Source organism: Phocoena sinus, chromosome 3 (assembly GCF_008692025.1).
Source record: "Phocoena sinus isolate mPhoSin1 chromosome 3, mPhoSin1.pri, whole genome shotgun sequence".
Taxonomy (NCBI): Eukaryota; Metazoa; Chordata; class Mammalia; order Artiodactyla; family Phocoenidae; genus Phocoena; species Phocoena sinus.
This window is the reverse complement of record NC_045765.1, coordinates 331,112-346,628: the sequence shown is the minus strand read 5'-3', so window position 1 is coordinate 346,628 and position 15,517 is coordinate 331,112. Positions and strand designations below refer to the sequence as shown.

At 62.1% G+C, this 15,517-nt stretch overlaps 2 protein-coding genes across 2 annotated transcripts; both read right to left on the bottom strand.

Annotated features, from left to right (window-relative positions):
• Nucleotides 1-1,783: 1,783 nt before the first annotated feature.
• Nucleotides 1,784-8,718, bottom strand: TPGS1 (tubulin polyglutamylase complex subunit 1). Its single transcript, XM_032628445.1, has 2 exons — nt 8,157-8,718; nt 1,784-2,553 (listed from the first exon to the last, which is right to left on the bottom strand). The coding sequence occupies exons 1-2, from the start codon at nt 8,528-8,530 to the stop codon at nt 2,019-2,021; spliced, it is 909 nt and encodes a 302-aa protein (XP_032484336.1). The 5' UTR covers nt 8,531-8,718; the 3' UTR covers nt 1,784-2,018.
• An 886-nt stretch (nt 8,719-9,604) lies between these two features.
• On the bottom strand, nt 9,605-14,689 carry MADCAM1 (mucosal vascular addressin cell adhesion molecule 1). The gene is made up of 6 exons (XM_032627702.1): nt 14,499-14,689; nt 14,313-14,395; nt 13,927-14,199; nt 13,234-13,554; nt 10,799-11,254; nt 9,605-9,956 (listed from the first exon to the last, which is right to left on the bottom strand). Exons 2-6 carry the CDS (start codon nt 14,371-14,373, stop codon nt 9,847-9,849), a joined length of 1,221 nt encoding a protein of 406 aa, XP_032483593.1. The 5' UTR covers nt 14,374-14,395; nt 14,499-14,689; the 3' UTR covers nt 9,605-9,846.
• Nucleotides 14,690-15,517: the final 828 nt, after the last annotated feature.

Here is a 15,517-nt window from a genome sequence, read left to right as displayed (position 1 = left end):
TAAGCAGGACAGCTCAGCCTCTCCAGGCTGTGCCTGTAAAGGTCAAACCAGGGATTCAGGATCCAAGACCAGGCGTGATGGTGACTCGGGGGTGGCAGTGAGGGAAGGTGGTGGGGCAGGGAAGGTGACCCCAGGTGGAGTTGGCCTCAGCCTGATCCGGGGGGGGACCCTGGAATGTGAGTTAGCGTCCCATGAGGCAAGCGGACCAGCTCTTGGATCCCCTGGTGGCCACTGGCCACTCCTGCCCCAGATGGGGGGATGAGGCCTCCTGGGCCACATGGCTTGGTCTCTGGTGGGGCAGCTGTGAGCCTCGGCAGATGGGAAGGGGATCTGGTGGCACCAGTGACACCTGCTACACGCTGTCTAGTCCAGGGGACCGCAGAGCTGACCGGAGGCTGCTGGAGCCCATGAGTCCACCTGCACTGCGCATTTCGTGCAGATGCCCTGCCCGGCCGCAAGCTCCATGCCGCAGGGGCCTCAGCACAGCTTGCTCCCCGAGGCCATCCAGCCCCCTAAGGGTCTCAGCCTGCTGACACGCCGGCCCATTTCCTGTGTGCGGTGTCAGTAACAGCTAATGCTGAGGGAGGGGGGCACCTTTGTGAAGCTACTGGTTATGTAACAAATGACCCACAAACTTCGTGGCTTGAAATGGTAACGTTCATTCATTTAGCTGCAAAGCAGGAGTCTCCAGTCAGGAACCCCTGTGTGGCCTGTGCTTCTTCAGGCTACTGCGTGGCCACCGCATCCCCTGGAAGCCAAGTACTGTCACAAAAGCCCCCAAGTGCAAGGAGAGGGGATGCAGATTCCACCTCTTACCTGCCTCTTTAGGGGGCTGGGAGATTCAAGAAGAGCAAATGGGAACAGAAAGGAAGCCGTGGCTGCTTTTGGAAAACACAGCGCCACTCACTGGTTTATCGATTACCAGCCAAGGGCAGGTGCTGGGAAACGGGAGGCAAGGTGGTCCCTGCCATTGGTAGCTCGAAAAAGGCTTTAGATTCTGTCCGCGTGTGATCTCCCTCAATCAAAATCGGGGTGCCCTGGGTCCCATTTAACAGAGGAGGAAACTGAGGCCGAGAGTGAAGTTACCCGCCTGCAACTGTCCTGGGCTGGGAATCTGCTTCCTGCGGAATCCTCCGTCCAGGATGTGCTCCTGCTGGTGGAAAGGGGGACACCCAGGGCGCTTGGTGACTCTAACGGGTGTGCCTGGATCCCGGGCGGGCCCCGTGGCGGTGGTGAAGGCGCTGTGGCTCTGGATTACAGAGCGCGGGCCCGGGTTCGGATCCCTGCTGGCCCCTTGCTGGTGCTGCGACCTTCACTCCTCTGGGCTTGGTTTCTCCATCTGCCAAATGCGGGCAGTGGATTACCTTCCGTATAGGGCGGCGGTGAGTCAAGACATTGTCAGGTCTCAGACGTGTTAGCTGTTTCAATCGTCACCATCATGACTACCTGCCCAGCTGACCTCTCCCTTTGGCGGTTGGGGAAGCCGAGGTCCAGGGAGGAACTGCTGGGGCGGGGCGCTCGTGGAGGGCAGGCTGGGGGCCAGCCATGCCTCCCAGGTCTCGGGGCTGTGCCTCCAGGGCACCTCGCTGGGTGCCCCAATGCCCTCTGCCCCCATAAAGCTGAGTCCAGGGGCTCCCTGGGGTTTCTGGGCAGTGGTGGGACCCGCTGGGGCTGGCCAGGGTGCGCCCGAGTGGAGAGCGTTTCCAGAGAAGCGTGCTGGGGGCTGGACACGGGTACACACACACACACACACACACACACACACACACACACACACACCAGGTCAGCCTGGGGAACAGATTTTTATTTCTGCTGAGGAGAGGGGCCTGGGCAGGCGGGCGGGAAGGGATCCTTGGCCTACCCCCGAAGGGGGCTTGGGCATCATTCCAGGCGGGAAGCTGGGTGAGGGGGCTCCCTGCACCCCTGGCATGCAGGGACACCCCAGTCCTGGCCCCGGTGAGCCGGACCCCGAGGGCCCCAGGTATCCGGGAGGAGGAAGCGGCGGCCGAGGGAAGGGCTCAGCCCACGGGCTTGACCTTGGCGATGAAGAGGGCGGCCGCCTTCTCCAGGAACTCCTCCCGGGTCATGGGGGCGCTGGGCCGCTGGGCCACCAGCGCGCGGTCCATGGCCAGCGCCAGGCTGTCGGGCCCCAGGCGCGAGCCGGCCTCCAGGTAGCGCGCGGGCGTGGTGTCGTCGCTGGCCTGCAGGGCCCCCTCCAGCGTGTCCAGCACGGCCTGGCCCACGTGGCGGTCAGCCACGGCCAGGCCCGGGTCCTCCAACAGCCGGTAGAGGGCGCCGGCGCGCGCCACGAACTCCAGCAGCACGAAGCAGGTGAGCATCCCCGCGCGGAACACGGCCAGCGGCACGGCCTCGTGGTCCCGGCACTGGATCTTGCGCAACAGCGGCGCCACCACCTCCTCGGGGGCCTCCCCGTCCCGGCAGATGCGCTTCAGCAGCTCGCTGTACGTGCGCCCGTCCAGCCCCGGCTTCTTCTTGCGCCCTCTGGCGCTCAGGCACTCGTAGGCCACGCCGACGTTGTTGTTGAAGGCGGTCCTGCGGGCGGAGGGGCCGTCGGGCCGCGCCAGAGCCCCGCCCCTGCCCCCCGGCCCCTCCCCCAACGCGCCGGCTCGTCCAGCCTCAGGGCCTTTGCACCAGCGGCGCCCTGGCCTGGAGCGCCCTCCCCCACATCTCCCCACGGCTTTGAGCCTTTGCTCAATGTTACCTTATGGGGGGGACCCTCCCTGACGCCCTAACCCCTTCCTGTACTTCTCTTTGTGGTGTCCTCACAAGTTCCCTCCCTCCCACCAGCTCAGCCCAGGGGCCTATGTCAGGGAGTTTATTTGTTGGTCACTGTTACGGCCCCAGCGCCCAGAACACTGCCCAGGAGCCCCAGAAACGTCTGCTGACCCCGACGATGGGCATCCGCCCATGGACTCTCCATTCCATCGATGATGTGTGTGTGCCCACGGGGTGCCACCGTGGCAGGACACATCCCTACCTTTTAACCTGGGTTGTCTCTTTTCACCCCTGCAGGCCCAGAGGCAGTAACCCACACTGTGGCTCAAAGCCGCTGCCGCCTGTCTTCGTGGGTAAAGATTTATCCGCAGGCGGCCACGTCAACCCAGACATGCTGCCCTTCTGCTGCAACAGCAGACCCGACGGTCACGTCAGGGACCAGCCACGGCGCTGACATTACTTACCACCTGCCCCATGAGGACCCTGATGTCCCGCCACGAGCCCTGGCCACGCTGGAGCCTCACAAGTGGTTAAGTGAGTGGGCTGGGGTGAGCCTGGGCATCTAGATAACCCGGGTCTCATTCCCATCCTTCTCTCAACAGCTGGCGGCCGGCCGAGGCCCAGTTCCATCTCCACTAAAGCAAAGGGGAAGTGAGGCTCAGGGCAGCGGCCAGGCCAAGGGTCCTACAGAGGAAGGGGCACCCCCAGGGCTCACATTCGCCTTTTCTGGGAGCCCAGCTCCACTCTTATCTGTGGGACCTGTACGGGTCAGCGTGGGTGCGAGCCCGGTCCACGCTGGGCCGGAGCACGGCAGGTGCCCAGGGCAGGGCCCAGGGATGGACATGCTCACCCAGTGAGCTCCGTGGGTCAAGGCCCTTTACAGAGGAGGAACTGAGGCCCAGAGAGGTGGGGGGAGGACCTGGGGTCTTGCCCATCTGGGATTCACTTCTCACTTCTTGGGTCCTTAGGATGTGCTGGTGCTTTAGGGCCAGTGAGATCACTCCGTGAAGCGCTGGGGGTGCCAGACGCAGCGTCACGCTCCCGTCCCCAGGACTGGCACCGTGTTAGCTGCTGCCGTCTCACAGTAACCCCTTGCAGGAGCTTTTGTTATCAACTCCTTTCACCAGGACGAGTGGGTCCGGGGGATCTGGCAGTGATGACGCCCGTGTCAACTCTGTGGCCGCGTGGCAGTTACCCCCACACCTAGATCACGTCGCAGCCTGAGTCAGGAACTGGGAATGGCTTGGCTTGGTGGTCCCGGCTCAGTCTTCAACCAGGACCCTGGCAGGGCTGCTGTCCCCTGAAGGCTCCCTGCGGAGGCCTCTCCCCACGGGGCAGTGTGAGTGTGCTAAGGTCACGGCACTGGCCCCTGGAGCGGGTGACCGGCAGGGTGGCAACGCAGGCAGCTGCCCGAGGGTGTGAATACGGGGCGGGGGCGGTGTGTGGATCTCGGGGGTGTCTTGAAGGCAGGCCACCACACCCCCACGACAGCATGGCCCACTTCCCGTGGAGGGTCCACTCCCCGCAAGGCTGAGTGAGCAGAGCTCCTGCCAACCCAGCAGCAGCCATGTGAGGCCACTGAGGTCTCGGGTGTGTCCCTGTGGCCTGATGGCTCGTCCTGATGGGGCCTGAGCGTCCACCATCCGCCCAGCTCTGCCTGATGCCTCCCCAAGGAACCTGGTCGACCCACTCGTTGTCTTGAGCTGAATCAATCCCCCCAGAGGCGGCGGCGTGTGCGGACCCCTGAGCACCCTGTGTGCTCAGAGCTGTTCCTGGCTGGCCCAGACCTGCACCGGTTCTAGCCACTGCGCCCTGCTTCCCTCCTCTGGAGAATAAGGGTTCTAGTCCTTGCGTCTCAGGATTCTTGGGAGGACACAGGGTAGATTTTGTGCTCGGCGTGTGGCAGGGGACCGCGTGCGCCTGTCATTAGCTGTCACCAGCTGCCACTCAGCGCTGTCCAGGTTCTGTTTACCATGGGCCTCGCGGGCAGGAAGACGCACAGGGGGGCAGTTACGGTCCAGTGAGATGACAGCGTCAGGCAAGAAGCCAGAGGAAGGCCACACCCCATCTCGAGGCTGCCCTCCCGGGGGCTCCCAGCCATGAGGGAGCACTCACACCGTCTGCCGTCCTGGGCTCTGGTCCTCAGGCTCTGCCTGTGTCAGCTCCCACATGGAGCAGTTTGCAAAGCACGTGGGCATTTGTTAAAAAAGAACCTATTTACGGGTCTTGTCACAGAGACATGGAGACTTCCAAGGTAGACCGGGGGCTCTCAACGGGGTGACTCTGCCCCCAAGGGACACTGGTGACTCTGGGGACAGTTATGGTTGCCACCACTGGGTGGGTGGAGACCCAGGAGGCTGCCCAACACTTGCAGGGCCCAGGATGGCCCCGCACAGAGTGACCGCGCTCCCCCTGTGTTAGCAGTGCTGAGGAGTGACTCTGGTTAATTGTTTGGAAAGAAATTGGGTCCTCTCCCTGCTCACACCAGAGGCCTGCGTACATTCCCACTGAGTCAGGCGGTGTGCACCAGGGTGGCCCCCAGTGTCTGTGTGTCTCCTCCCCTCCCTCCCACTCAGGTGTGTATTTAAATGTGTGCAGCATCCCAGGACCTCAGAGGTCAGACGGTCATGGGACGTAGTCTCCTGGGGGGTCCGTGGAATCCCATAATCTGGGGGGTCTTGTCTGGGGAGATTCTGCCCCCAGGGGACACTGCGTGATGTCTGCGGACGTCTGTGCTTGTCACAATGGGGAGGGCTCCCGGTATCGAGTGGGTGGGGGCAGGGAGGCCGCTCCACACCCCACAGAGCCCGGGACACCCCACAGAGGATGCTCGGAGCTGAGGAGACTGGCCCAGACCCTCTGGTGCCTTTGCATGTTTTCTGGGGCCACGGGGACCTGCAGCGGTTGGCACTCTTGCTGTTCCTATTAGCACGTGGTGGCTTAGAAAGCGGCCCTGGGGCACCATGCCGGGTCTGCTGTGTTTGTGCTCTGAGGGCCGTCACCAGTCCTAGCAGCCAGCACGTGTGATTTCGAGACAACAGCAGAGGGGATTTTGGTTGAGTTCTCCCCAAATCTTTCGTGCTGAGGTCGCTCTCAAGAGCAGCCCCGGAATTCCCCAGCCCACCCCTCAGCATAGGGACGAAGCTGCCCAGCCTCGGGGGGACCCGCCTGGCCTGGCTTCTGCTTCTGACCCGGCAGCCGAGGTTATGGGGCTCTTGACTGGGAACGTATCTCTGAGTTCAGCACCAGCCCCACCTCGGGGAGACCAGGTGTGCCACCAGCACCGGCCACTCACTCTGCTCCTCCTGAGAACAGCTCCAACACCCCTTCAGTATGGTGAATAGTGTCCCCCCAGGTGCACGTCCACCCGGAACCTGTGAGTGTGACCTTATTTGGAAATACGGTCTTTGAAAGATGTAATTAGTTCAGGGTCTGGAGGTGGGGTGAGGTAGCCTTGAAACCAATGCCAAGTGTCCTTTTGAGAGAGTGACACAGAAGAGAAGCCACGGGAAGACAAGGCAGAGGCTGCGAGGATGCGGCCACAAGCCAAGGATGCCTGGAGCTTCCAGAAGCTGGAAGAGGCAGGAAGGACCTTCCCCTATAGCCTCCAGAGACGGCACAGCCCTGCTGCCCCTGGACTTCGGACTTTGGCCTCCAGAACTGTGGGAGAATAAATTTCTGTTGTTTTAAGTCACCAAGTTTGTGGTAATTGGTTACAGCAGCCCCAGGACACTCAAATGGCCCCCTTGGTTCTAAATCCAACAGACACTTCTCAGCCCTCATCTCTAGGGCCATTGGACGCAGGGCCGCCGCCAGCCCACAAGGTGCCTTTGCATAAACTAGGCAAAGCTCTGCAAAAACCCTTCACATAAAGGTCCTCGTCTGTGACGTCTATGGATTGAACGGCTTGTGCAGTGCTTGACTTGCACGACTGCACGTGGTGACCCTGCCCCTGACTCTTCTCCTCCTTGGAAGATGTCCTGGTTCCCTGTCTTCTGGTTCCCTCCTTCATGTCTGTTCTGCCTTCTCACGCTTTCCTGTGGGTTCGCTGAGGCTGTGGCTCCTCAGAATCGGGTCCTGGGCTCTTCTCAGCTCCCCTGAGGCCTTCACAACCACCCCCACCCCGGCCCCCGCCACCAGGTGACAGCCACCCTGCACCGACACACATCTCAGCTGCCGACCCAACTGTCCACCTTCCTGCTTCGAGGTTTTCCCAGCTCCCAACTTAACAGTCCCCAAGTCACTCTGGAAGCTTCCCCCAAACCAGTGACCTCCCATCTCATGGACCACCTGGGGCTGTTCCTGCACAACCCCCTGCAGACCCAGCAGAACCCATGGATGCCCACCAGCCCGCTCCCCGCCAGGTCCCCATCTCAGGGGTGGCCACGGCCGTTTCCTTTTCTGGCTGTCGCTTTGGACAACCCGCTTGCCCTTCCCCTGAGGTGGAGACCGGGTGCTCTGAATGGGATGCCCGTTCGACACACCCCTTCCCGCACCCGGCTCCCTCCCAGCCTCTCTGTGCTCCCCTGCTTGGGGTCCGCACCTTGACTCTCTCGGGAGGGCTGCCCCCAGGCAGGAGGGTGCTGGGGTCAGGCTGAAACGCTCCCTTACTTGGCTTCCTCCCCCTTCCTGGGCTCTCTGGGGACCACCCCCATCCAAGACCCAGCCCATCCACATCCAGTGCCCACCTTGTCTGGTTGATGCTGCGCGTCAAACAGCTCCTCCCCAGCCACCTGACACGGACCATTCCCTCACCCGCTTCTAAGGGGGTGGGGGGGGGGCAGGCGCCATCCCCTCCACCCCTCCATGCTTCAGCCCTGCGAAGGCTCCCGGCCTCCCCCTCTCCCGTGGGTCGCACACTGCAGCCCCACAGCCTCCAGGCCAGTGCAGCCGGTGGCCTCGTGCCTGCAACACCTTTCCCTGTGTGTCAATGCAGGCCCCTTACAGGACGTCTCTCCTGCCCGCGGGGGACCTGGATTGCTCTCTATCTCCACGGCCCAGCCCCGTAAATATTCATTTTCTGGCTGAATGGACGGGGATGCTACCACGCTGGGAACGAGGCAGCTAGGAGGGACCTGGCTCGGAGGACTGGCTCTGAGATCTTGGCCAAGTCCTGTCTGGGCTCCATGATTTTCAAAAGTGAGGTAGATGCAAGGGGGACCTCAGCACCTGCAAAGAGGCATCACCAAAGCCCAAGTCTGCCAGAGCTACCGGTGCCAGCACTCGGGTGGCCCCGTCGGGGCCCTGCAGCCCGAAGCCATCCGCGCCCCTCCCGCGCCAGGCAGAGCGGACTACAGTTCCCACCACGCCCCGCGCTCGAGAGCCGGCGCCGGGGGCGGGGAGCCGCGCGGAACCCGCTGGGAGTTGAAGTCCGGCCGCGGCCCCTACCCACCCAGGCCCGGCCCGGCCCAGCGCCGCACCTCTGGGAGTGGTGAGCCAGGCGAAGGTGCCACAGCGCGCGGCCCAGGCGCTGCTGCTGCAGCAGGAGCTGGCCCGGGGGCTCCCCGGCGCCGCCGTTTGCAGGAGACCGCAGGTCCATGTTCTCGAAGTAGTGCGCCAAGAAGGCGATGGGCTCCTCGGGTCGCGCCTCCAGCACCTTCAGCAGGGCCGCGCGCAGCATCTCCGTCACTCCGACCTGCCGCAGGAAGTCCTCCTCACTTTCGGCCGTCGCCGCTGCTCGGGACACCCCCGAACGGCCGCTGCCTGTGAAATTGGCCGCCTGGGCCACAGGCAGCCGCCGCTTCTCCACTGCCGCCATCTTCGCTGAGGGCAGCGGGACCGGAAGGACGTCCATATTTCACAGAGCGCTGGCACCTCGGGGCGGCCATTTTTGTTGAGGGCAGAGGGCGCTCGGATCCTGCGGGGAGTCTGGGAAATAACCAGCGCAGGCCCCCCTTTTCCCTAGGTTCTCATTGGCACTTACTCTCTCTCCGTTTTCCTCTTTAGGTGTGCTGGTTGGCTTTCCTCGCTTAGGCTCGGAACTTAAATTTTGCCAGACTCCAAAATGGATCCCTAGGCAGGGCTTGGTTTCTGGTATGAAACCGGATTGCTTGTCATCTTGGTAGTGGGCGAGTCCTTCATTAGCATGGTCCCCTAGCAACCGGTCTCATTGGTTACCAGGGAAGCCCTGCTGAGAGCGGGCGGGATGGTTCCACCCCAACTCCGGGACTAAGCGCCGCTCCCGCCCCCTTTTCTGATTTTCAACTCAGAGCCTTTGTGCTCAGCCTGGTCTTCAGCCTAACCCAATCTCCGTGTGAGTTTGTAGCTCACCTCGTGGGGAAAGGCCCCCTCTCCCCACCAGGCTGGGTTAGGGGTCTGGTCTGCGCTTCCGCGGCCCCTAGTCCGCTGTACGGGTTCACAGAGCGAGTGGACCACCCAAGGTCCCCAGTTCCCCGTCCCAGGCTGTTACCTTTCCTTACCACTAGAGGGAACTTTCTCACACCGCATCCTCTATAGCTCTAAACTCTCCCATAGCTCCTCGGTTCCACAAGGCTGACGACCCTGGCATCTACAAGCCCTTCATCTGCCGGTGTCATTTCCAGCCTCTCCCTCGCCCCTCCCCACGCTTTAGCCTCCAGCCACCCCAAAAGAGATGCAATTTCCCTTATCAAGCCACCTGTCTTCTGTGTCTTTGCCCGTGCTGTCCTCCAACAAATACTTTTCTCCGCTTCTTTTGAGGACTCCTAGTTACTCATTAAGCAGGGAAAGGCACCAGGAAGAGCACACGCCTCTTACCCCCACCCCTGGCCACGTGGGGCTGGGGTGTCCTGTCCTTCCTTGTCTGTCTGGGGAGTCACCTAGAGCAGAGGATGGTTGGAGCTGTGCCGGGGATTCCCCGTGTCCTCAGACCGCGACAGGAACCACCGAGGTCAGACCAGATGCTCTTTATTCTCCAGCTCTGCACCGTGGGGGTGGGTGGGGGTGGCGGCTCCCCAGGGTCCCCACTGAAGGGAAGCCCAGCCAGCTGGGGAGCCTGGATGTGCTGGCCATCAGGGTAAGGGGTCCACGGTCAGCCCCCCTGCTGTCCAGAACCCTGCAAACATCCTCTAGTCGCAACTGAGTGGAAGGAAAATCCCCCTCCGTGTGGTCCAGGCGGGGCAGGGGCCCAGGTCATCTGGTGGGCCAGCAGCGTTTCCACAGGCGGTAGGTCAGGAACACCAGGAGAAGCAGCCCCAGAACCAAGCTGCCCGTCCACAGGTATGCAGACGTTAGCGGGGAGCCTGGAGAGAGAGGCATACGGTGTCTTGCACCTCTCTGCAGGTTTGGGGAGCAGCCCAGCAGAGTCGGCTAAGGGCTCCCGGATTGACCGAGTTCCCTGAAATTTTACAAAGGACCTCACTGTTTAAAACGCCTTCTGAAATGTATAAAAATCACTGGACTATCCAGCTATTTTTAGAGTGAGTCTTTTGAAAGGTACATAGAACCTTGTAGTTAGAAGTGAGCTGTCCAGTGAGGGAGCACTCACCGCAGCTGCATTTGAAATGTGATCAGTCTGAGTGGACAGCGCTGTCTTTGTAAAACACACATTGCATACTGAAGGCTTAGTTTGGAAAAAAAAATCTCATTCATGCTTCTTTATAGATTACATGTTGAAATGATAACGTTTGAGATATCTTGGTTTCGATGAAATATATTGTCAAACTTATTTTTACCTTTTTATTCTTGAATGTGGCTACCAGAAAAACGGAAATTACCAAAGTGGCTGTATTCTTTTTTTTTCTTTTTTGGCCATGCCACACAGATCTTAGTTTCCAGACCAGGGATCAAACCTGCGCGCCCCCTGCAGTGGAAGCACGGAGTCTTAACTGCTGGACCGCCAGGGAATTCCCTTCTATTTCTGTTTCTATTCCACAGGCTGTCTTAGTCCATAGAGTGCTGTGACACCTACACAGTCCCTGAAACTTAGTTATCGCCATGCAGGCAGTTGTGATCTTATAGGGTCACGGAAGTCCACTGGACAGCGGGGGACACAGGCTGGCAGGGCCCCCCTTGTCTAAGGCCAGACTCAAGGCTCCCCTCCCTGTCAGGCTTCCCCAGTGCCCGCCCCAGCCCCTGAACTCACAGATTTCTGAGGCCACGTACAGGTTGGCCGTCTGGCCCCCTGGGTCCAGGCAACACTGGAACCAGCCGTCACTGTGGCATCTGGCCCACAGCATGCTCCCGCCGCTCAGCCAAGCCTGGGCCCCCACCTCCTGCGTCTCGTAGGCCGCCAGCCCGCCAGGGGCCTGGGTCCAGCGCACGGCCACGCCTGGGCCGCAGACCACCTCACACAGCAGCTCCAAGCTCCCTGCTGCTGACAACTGGTGGATCTCAGGGCGGCAGGGCCTGGTGGAGCTGTTCCGGGGCACGGGGCCAGGACTCCTGGGGCTGCGGGTGGAGGCCTGCTCTGGGGTGGCCTCGGGGGAGGTGGTGATGGGGGGCTTCAGGGATGTCGTGACGGGGGGCTCCGGGGACTCTGTGGTGCTGGGCTCTGGGGGGGTCATGACGGGGGGCTCCGGGGAGGTCAGGCCCTGCAGGACTGGAAAACACGGCAGCCATCTGTTCTTGCTGCTGCCCAGCCCCTTCTCCTCCCTCCCTCTCTCCACCCGGACCACATGGTTGGACCAGAACCACTCCAAGCCCCGTCCATTCACTTGGGTGAATCGCAGGGTATCCCAGTGGGCAGGAGCCGTCTCGGGGTCTGTCATGCCCCCCCCCACCCCCAGCGAGCATCCAAATCTCTGTGTCTCACTTTCCTCAACTGGAAAGCAGGGTGAGAGGCCCCCGCCCCAGGGGCTGGCGTGCAGAGTGACACGGGTGTTGGATCTTATTATTATGGGGCTGAGGGGTGGGGAGAGGGAAGGGGGTGCCCCGCCCCCTTGCGGTGCAGATGAGAGACTGAGGTCCCGAGAGGAGATCTGTCCGTTCTGCTGTGTGACAGCTCTCAAATCTGGAGGACTCTGTGCACACCCTCCCAGCACACCCCTGCCTCCCCCCCACACCCCTGCTTCCACTTGAGCCAAACCTTTCCCGGCCCCCAGGCCCCAGCCATTAACATGAGTATCGGGGTGCCCTCTCAGAGAACGAATCTGTGCTTCCTTAGTGAGAGGCTGCCAGAAGCTTGGTGATGCGGTCAGGGCCTGTCCCAGGTGAGACTAACTAATAACATCTGACATGAACTGAGCACCTACTGTGTGCTAGGCCCCACGTTAAATGTTGCCATTCGTTAGTTTATTCAGCAAGCATTTCTTGTGCACCTACTATGCGTCAGGCTCCGTGATAACAGTTATTGATTAATTCATTCAGGATGTATCTATTGGACACCTACTGTGCGCTGAGCACGGTTTTAGCCACTAGGGGGACAGCCATGAACGAGAGTGACACATTCCTATCTCGATGAAACCAATGGCAGGGGAGACAGATAAAGGGGAAAAACATAAAGAGAGCAAATTGGAGTCAGATGTTGATAAAAGGTGTCAACAAACATTCAACAGGAGAAGAGAAAGGGCCTGAGTGTGTGTGTATATGTGTGTGTGTGTGTGTGTGTGTGTGTGTGTGGTGGGGGTGGGAGTGGGGTTTGACCCCTTGGACAGAGAGGTCAGGGCAAGTCTCACTGGGAAGGAGACACGAGGGAGGTGAGGGAGATGTGGGGAAGAGCGTTCCCGGTGGAGGGCACAGCAGCGCAAAGGTCCTGGGGCAGGACTGCACCTAGGGTGTCGGAGGAACAGCAGACTGAGTGAGGGGGAGACAGGAAGTGAGGCAGGGGGTGGGGGTGGGGGATGGGGCAAGCAGGTCAGGCTCTGTAGGCCTCCGTGGGCACGAGGAGCTTGGGTTTTCACCCAAAGGGAGGTGGGAGCCCTGGAGGGCTGTGGGCAGAGGAAGGGCAGTACCTCATGGGACCTGGCTCAGGGTAGGTGCTCAGCGAATCTGCTGAATGAATGAACGAGTGAGAAGTAGCCCCTGGCTGCCACGAAGGGACAGACTAAAGATCGAATGCCCGGACTTCCCTGGTGGCGCAGAAGTTAAGAATCCACCTGCCAACGCAGGGAACAGGGGCTCGAGCCCTGGCCGGGGAGGATCCCACATGCTGCAGAGCAACTAAGCCCGTGCGGCACAACTACTGAGCCCGCACACCTAGAGCCTTCGAGCCACAACTACTGAAACCTGCGCGCCTAGAGCCCGTGCTCCTCAAGAAGAGAAGCCACCGCAATGAGAAGCCTGCGCACCGCAATGAAGAGTAGCCCCCGCTCGCTGCAACCAAAGAAAGCCCGCGCACAGCAACAAAGACCCAACACAGCCAAAAATAATTAAATAATTAATTTAAAAATAAAATAAAATAAAGATCGAATGCAATTTTTCCTCGGCTGTGGTACTGTGACCTGCCCAGGTGGCGACACAGCAGGGGAGGGGCTTAACCAGGATTCCATAAGAGCCGCTGGGCACCACTCATCAAGGCTCACAGGCGCTGGGTGGTGTGACCTCACCCACTTCCTGGGGGACACTGAGGCACAGGCTCACCTGGAATGGGCCGGCGGCGGCTCAGCTCCAAGCCGGGCAGCCTCATGGTCGCCTGGCAGTGGAGGGAGGGTGGGGTGGGTGTCCCCAAGGTGGGCAGCAGCCAGCGCTGTGTCACTTGGAACAGTGGGCCCTCGCCTTCCTGGGGCTCCTCCGTCACATCCCGGAGGGCCTCCACCCCCTCCAGTTCCTGATCTCCCAGGAGGAGGGACATGGAGAGGGTGTCAGGGTCAGCAGGCGTGACGTTGTAGGCTGTGCAGGACACCTCCTGGTCCGGCCCAGCCACCAGGGCCTCTGGGGCCACAGTCAGTTGGTCCGGGAAGGCTGTGGAGGGAGTGGAGGAACGGGGTGGGCAGAACTCCGAGGGTCAGGGCTGGGCTCTGAGGAGGGGGCGTGGGGACTGCTGGTGCCCGGGGACAGGGAAGACCCAGTGCCCCACCCGCAGAAAGGGCAAGGGGGTCAGGTACAGGAGGTTTGGGGGTGGATTTGGGGGAGAGGGGATGCGGGGAGGAGGGAGCGGACTGCAGATCGGCTCAGGAGGACCTGCGAGGCCGGCTTTGAGCTGGGGCGGGCTGGGCAATCCGGGAAGCCTCCCAGGCAGAGGTGGCACAAGGGTAGAGGGAAAGCAGGGCCGCTGGCTGGGCCGCTGGCTGGGCCCCCACGTGTGCCACGACGGCGGGAGGGGCGGGGGCTCACCGAACACCAGGAGCCGCACGATGTGCTGGAAGGCGACGTCCCCGCAGGAGCCCACGCACACGCGGGGCCCCGCAGCCGACAGCGAGGCGTTGAGCACGGAGAGAACGCTGCTACCCGCGCCCGACTGCACGGCGCCCAGGCTGGTGTCCAGGCCCCGCCACTGCACCGAGGCCGCCCTGCCGTCCTCGCAGGCCAGGCGGCAGGTGAACTGTAGCGACTCGCCCACGGCCACCGCCACCTCGGGCTCGGGGGGCTCCACCTCCAGCGGCCCACCTGCGGGCGACGGCGCTCTCAGCTCCGCCCCGCGCCCCCAGCCCCAGCCCCCTCCTCCGAGCCCCTCCTCTCTCCCAACCCCTTCCCGGCTCGGAGACCCCTGCCCCGCTCACCGCGGCCCAGCTGCAGCAGCCCCAGAAAAAGGGGAAGCAGGAGGGCGAGGCCCTGCTCCATGCTCGGTCCCCGGCTCTGTCCCCTGCCCGCGGGGGAGGCGGCTTTAATACTGGCGTCCCGGGCTCCTTCTCCCCCCGCCCCCGGCCCGGCGACCCCGCTTCCCCTCCCCCTCCTCCAGCTGCTACCCGGGGGTTTCCCGAGGGGGTTTCCCACCCTGACCCCCGACCCTGGAGGCGACAGAGAGGCAGGGACTGGGGGCCAGAGATGGGGGCGGAGGAGGCCGAGGTCAGAACCCGCGGGCGGAGGGTCTGGGCCGATTCCAGGTTTCACTTTTAGAGACTGAAGATCGGAAGATGGAGGCGGGAGAGGGCTGACAGTCGAGGTTAATTGAATGGAAATCGGAGCCAGGCCCAGGGCTGGTGCCGGGCTCGCCCAGTCGCGGGAGTCTCAGCCTTCGCTGCCCGGAGCGCCCGCGCGGGGGCGGTGGGGAGCAGCCTCGCCCGATAGCTTGGGCGGCCGCGCAGCAGGTCTCCTGCGGTGGACCGCCCCGAGCGATCCGCTTGGAAGATGGGTCCCGTCAGGGGTGAGGATGCTGTAGGGTGTGGAGCCGAGGCCCACCCACCTCTGAGCTTGTCTCCCGTCCGCCAAACGGGCAGGCGTGATGGGAGCCTGGGACACCGGACTTGGGGCCTCAGTGCTCTGTTCCACACAGCGACTTGGGTCTGGGCTCCCCACGAGAAGCCTGGGGGGGAGGGGACCCCCAGCGGGCATCGGCGAGGCCTGAGAACCTCATCTTCCCAACGCTGGAATCCATCCACTCTTTCCTCTGGGCCCCTCAGCCTGGCCCCAGTTTCCTTCACAGCCGTTCACCACCCAGCACCCAGAGTGGACTTAGAAACACCCTCTCAGCACGTGGACACCCCACGGCTTCCCCTGGCAGAGGGAAAAATCCCAACTCCTGGCCGTGGCTGGAGCCTATGACACTGAGCAGCCTCCGGACCAGGCAGCCTCAGGACCTTAGCGTGAGCCTCCCCTGCTCCGTCTCTGCCCATATGCTGCCTCCTGAGTGGGAAGCTCCCCAGCCAGTTTTCCCCCAACCTGACTTCCTCGCAGTCCTTAACGAGGTCAAGTGGCTGATGTCACATCCCCCTTGTACTGGGAATGGGGGGATCTCGTCCGCTGTGACCCCAGACCCCGTGGGCAG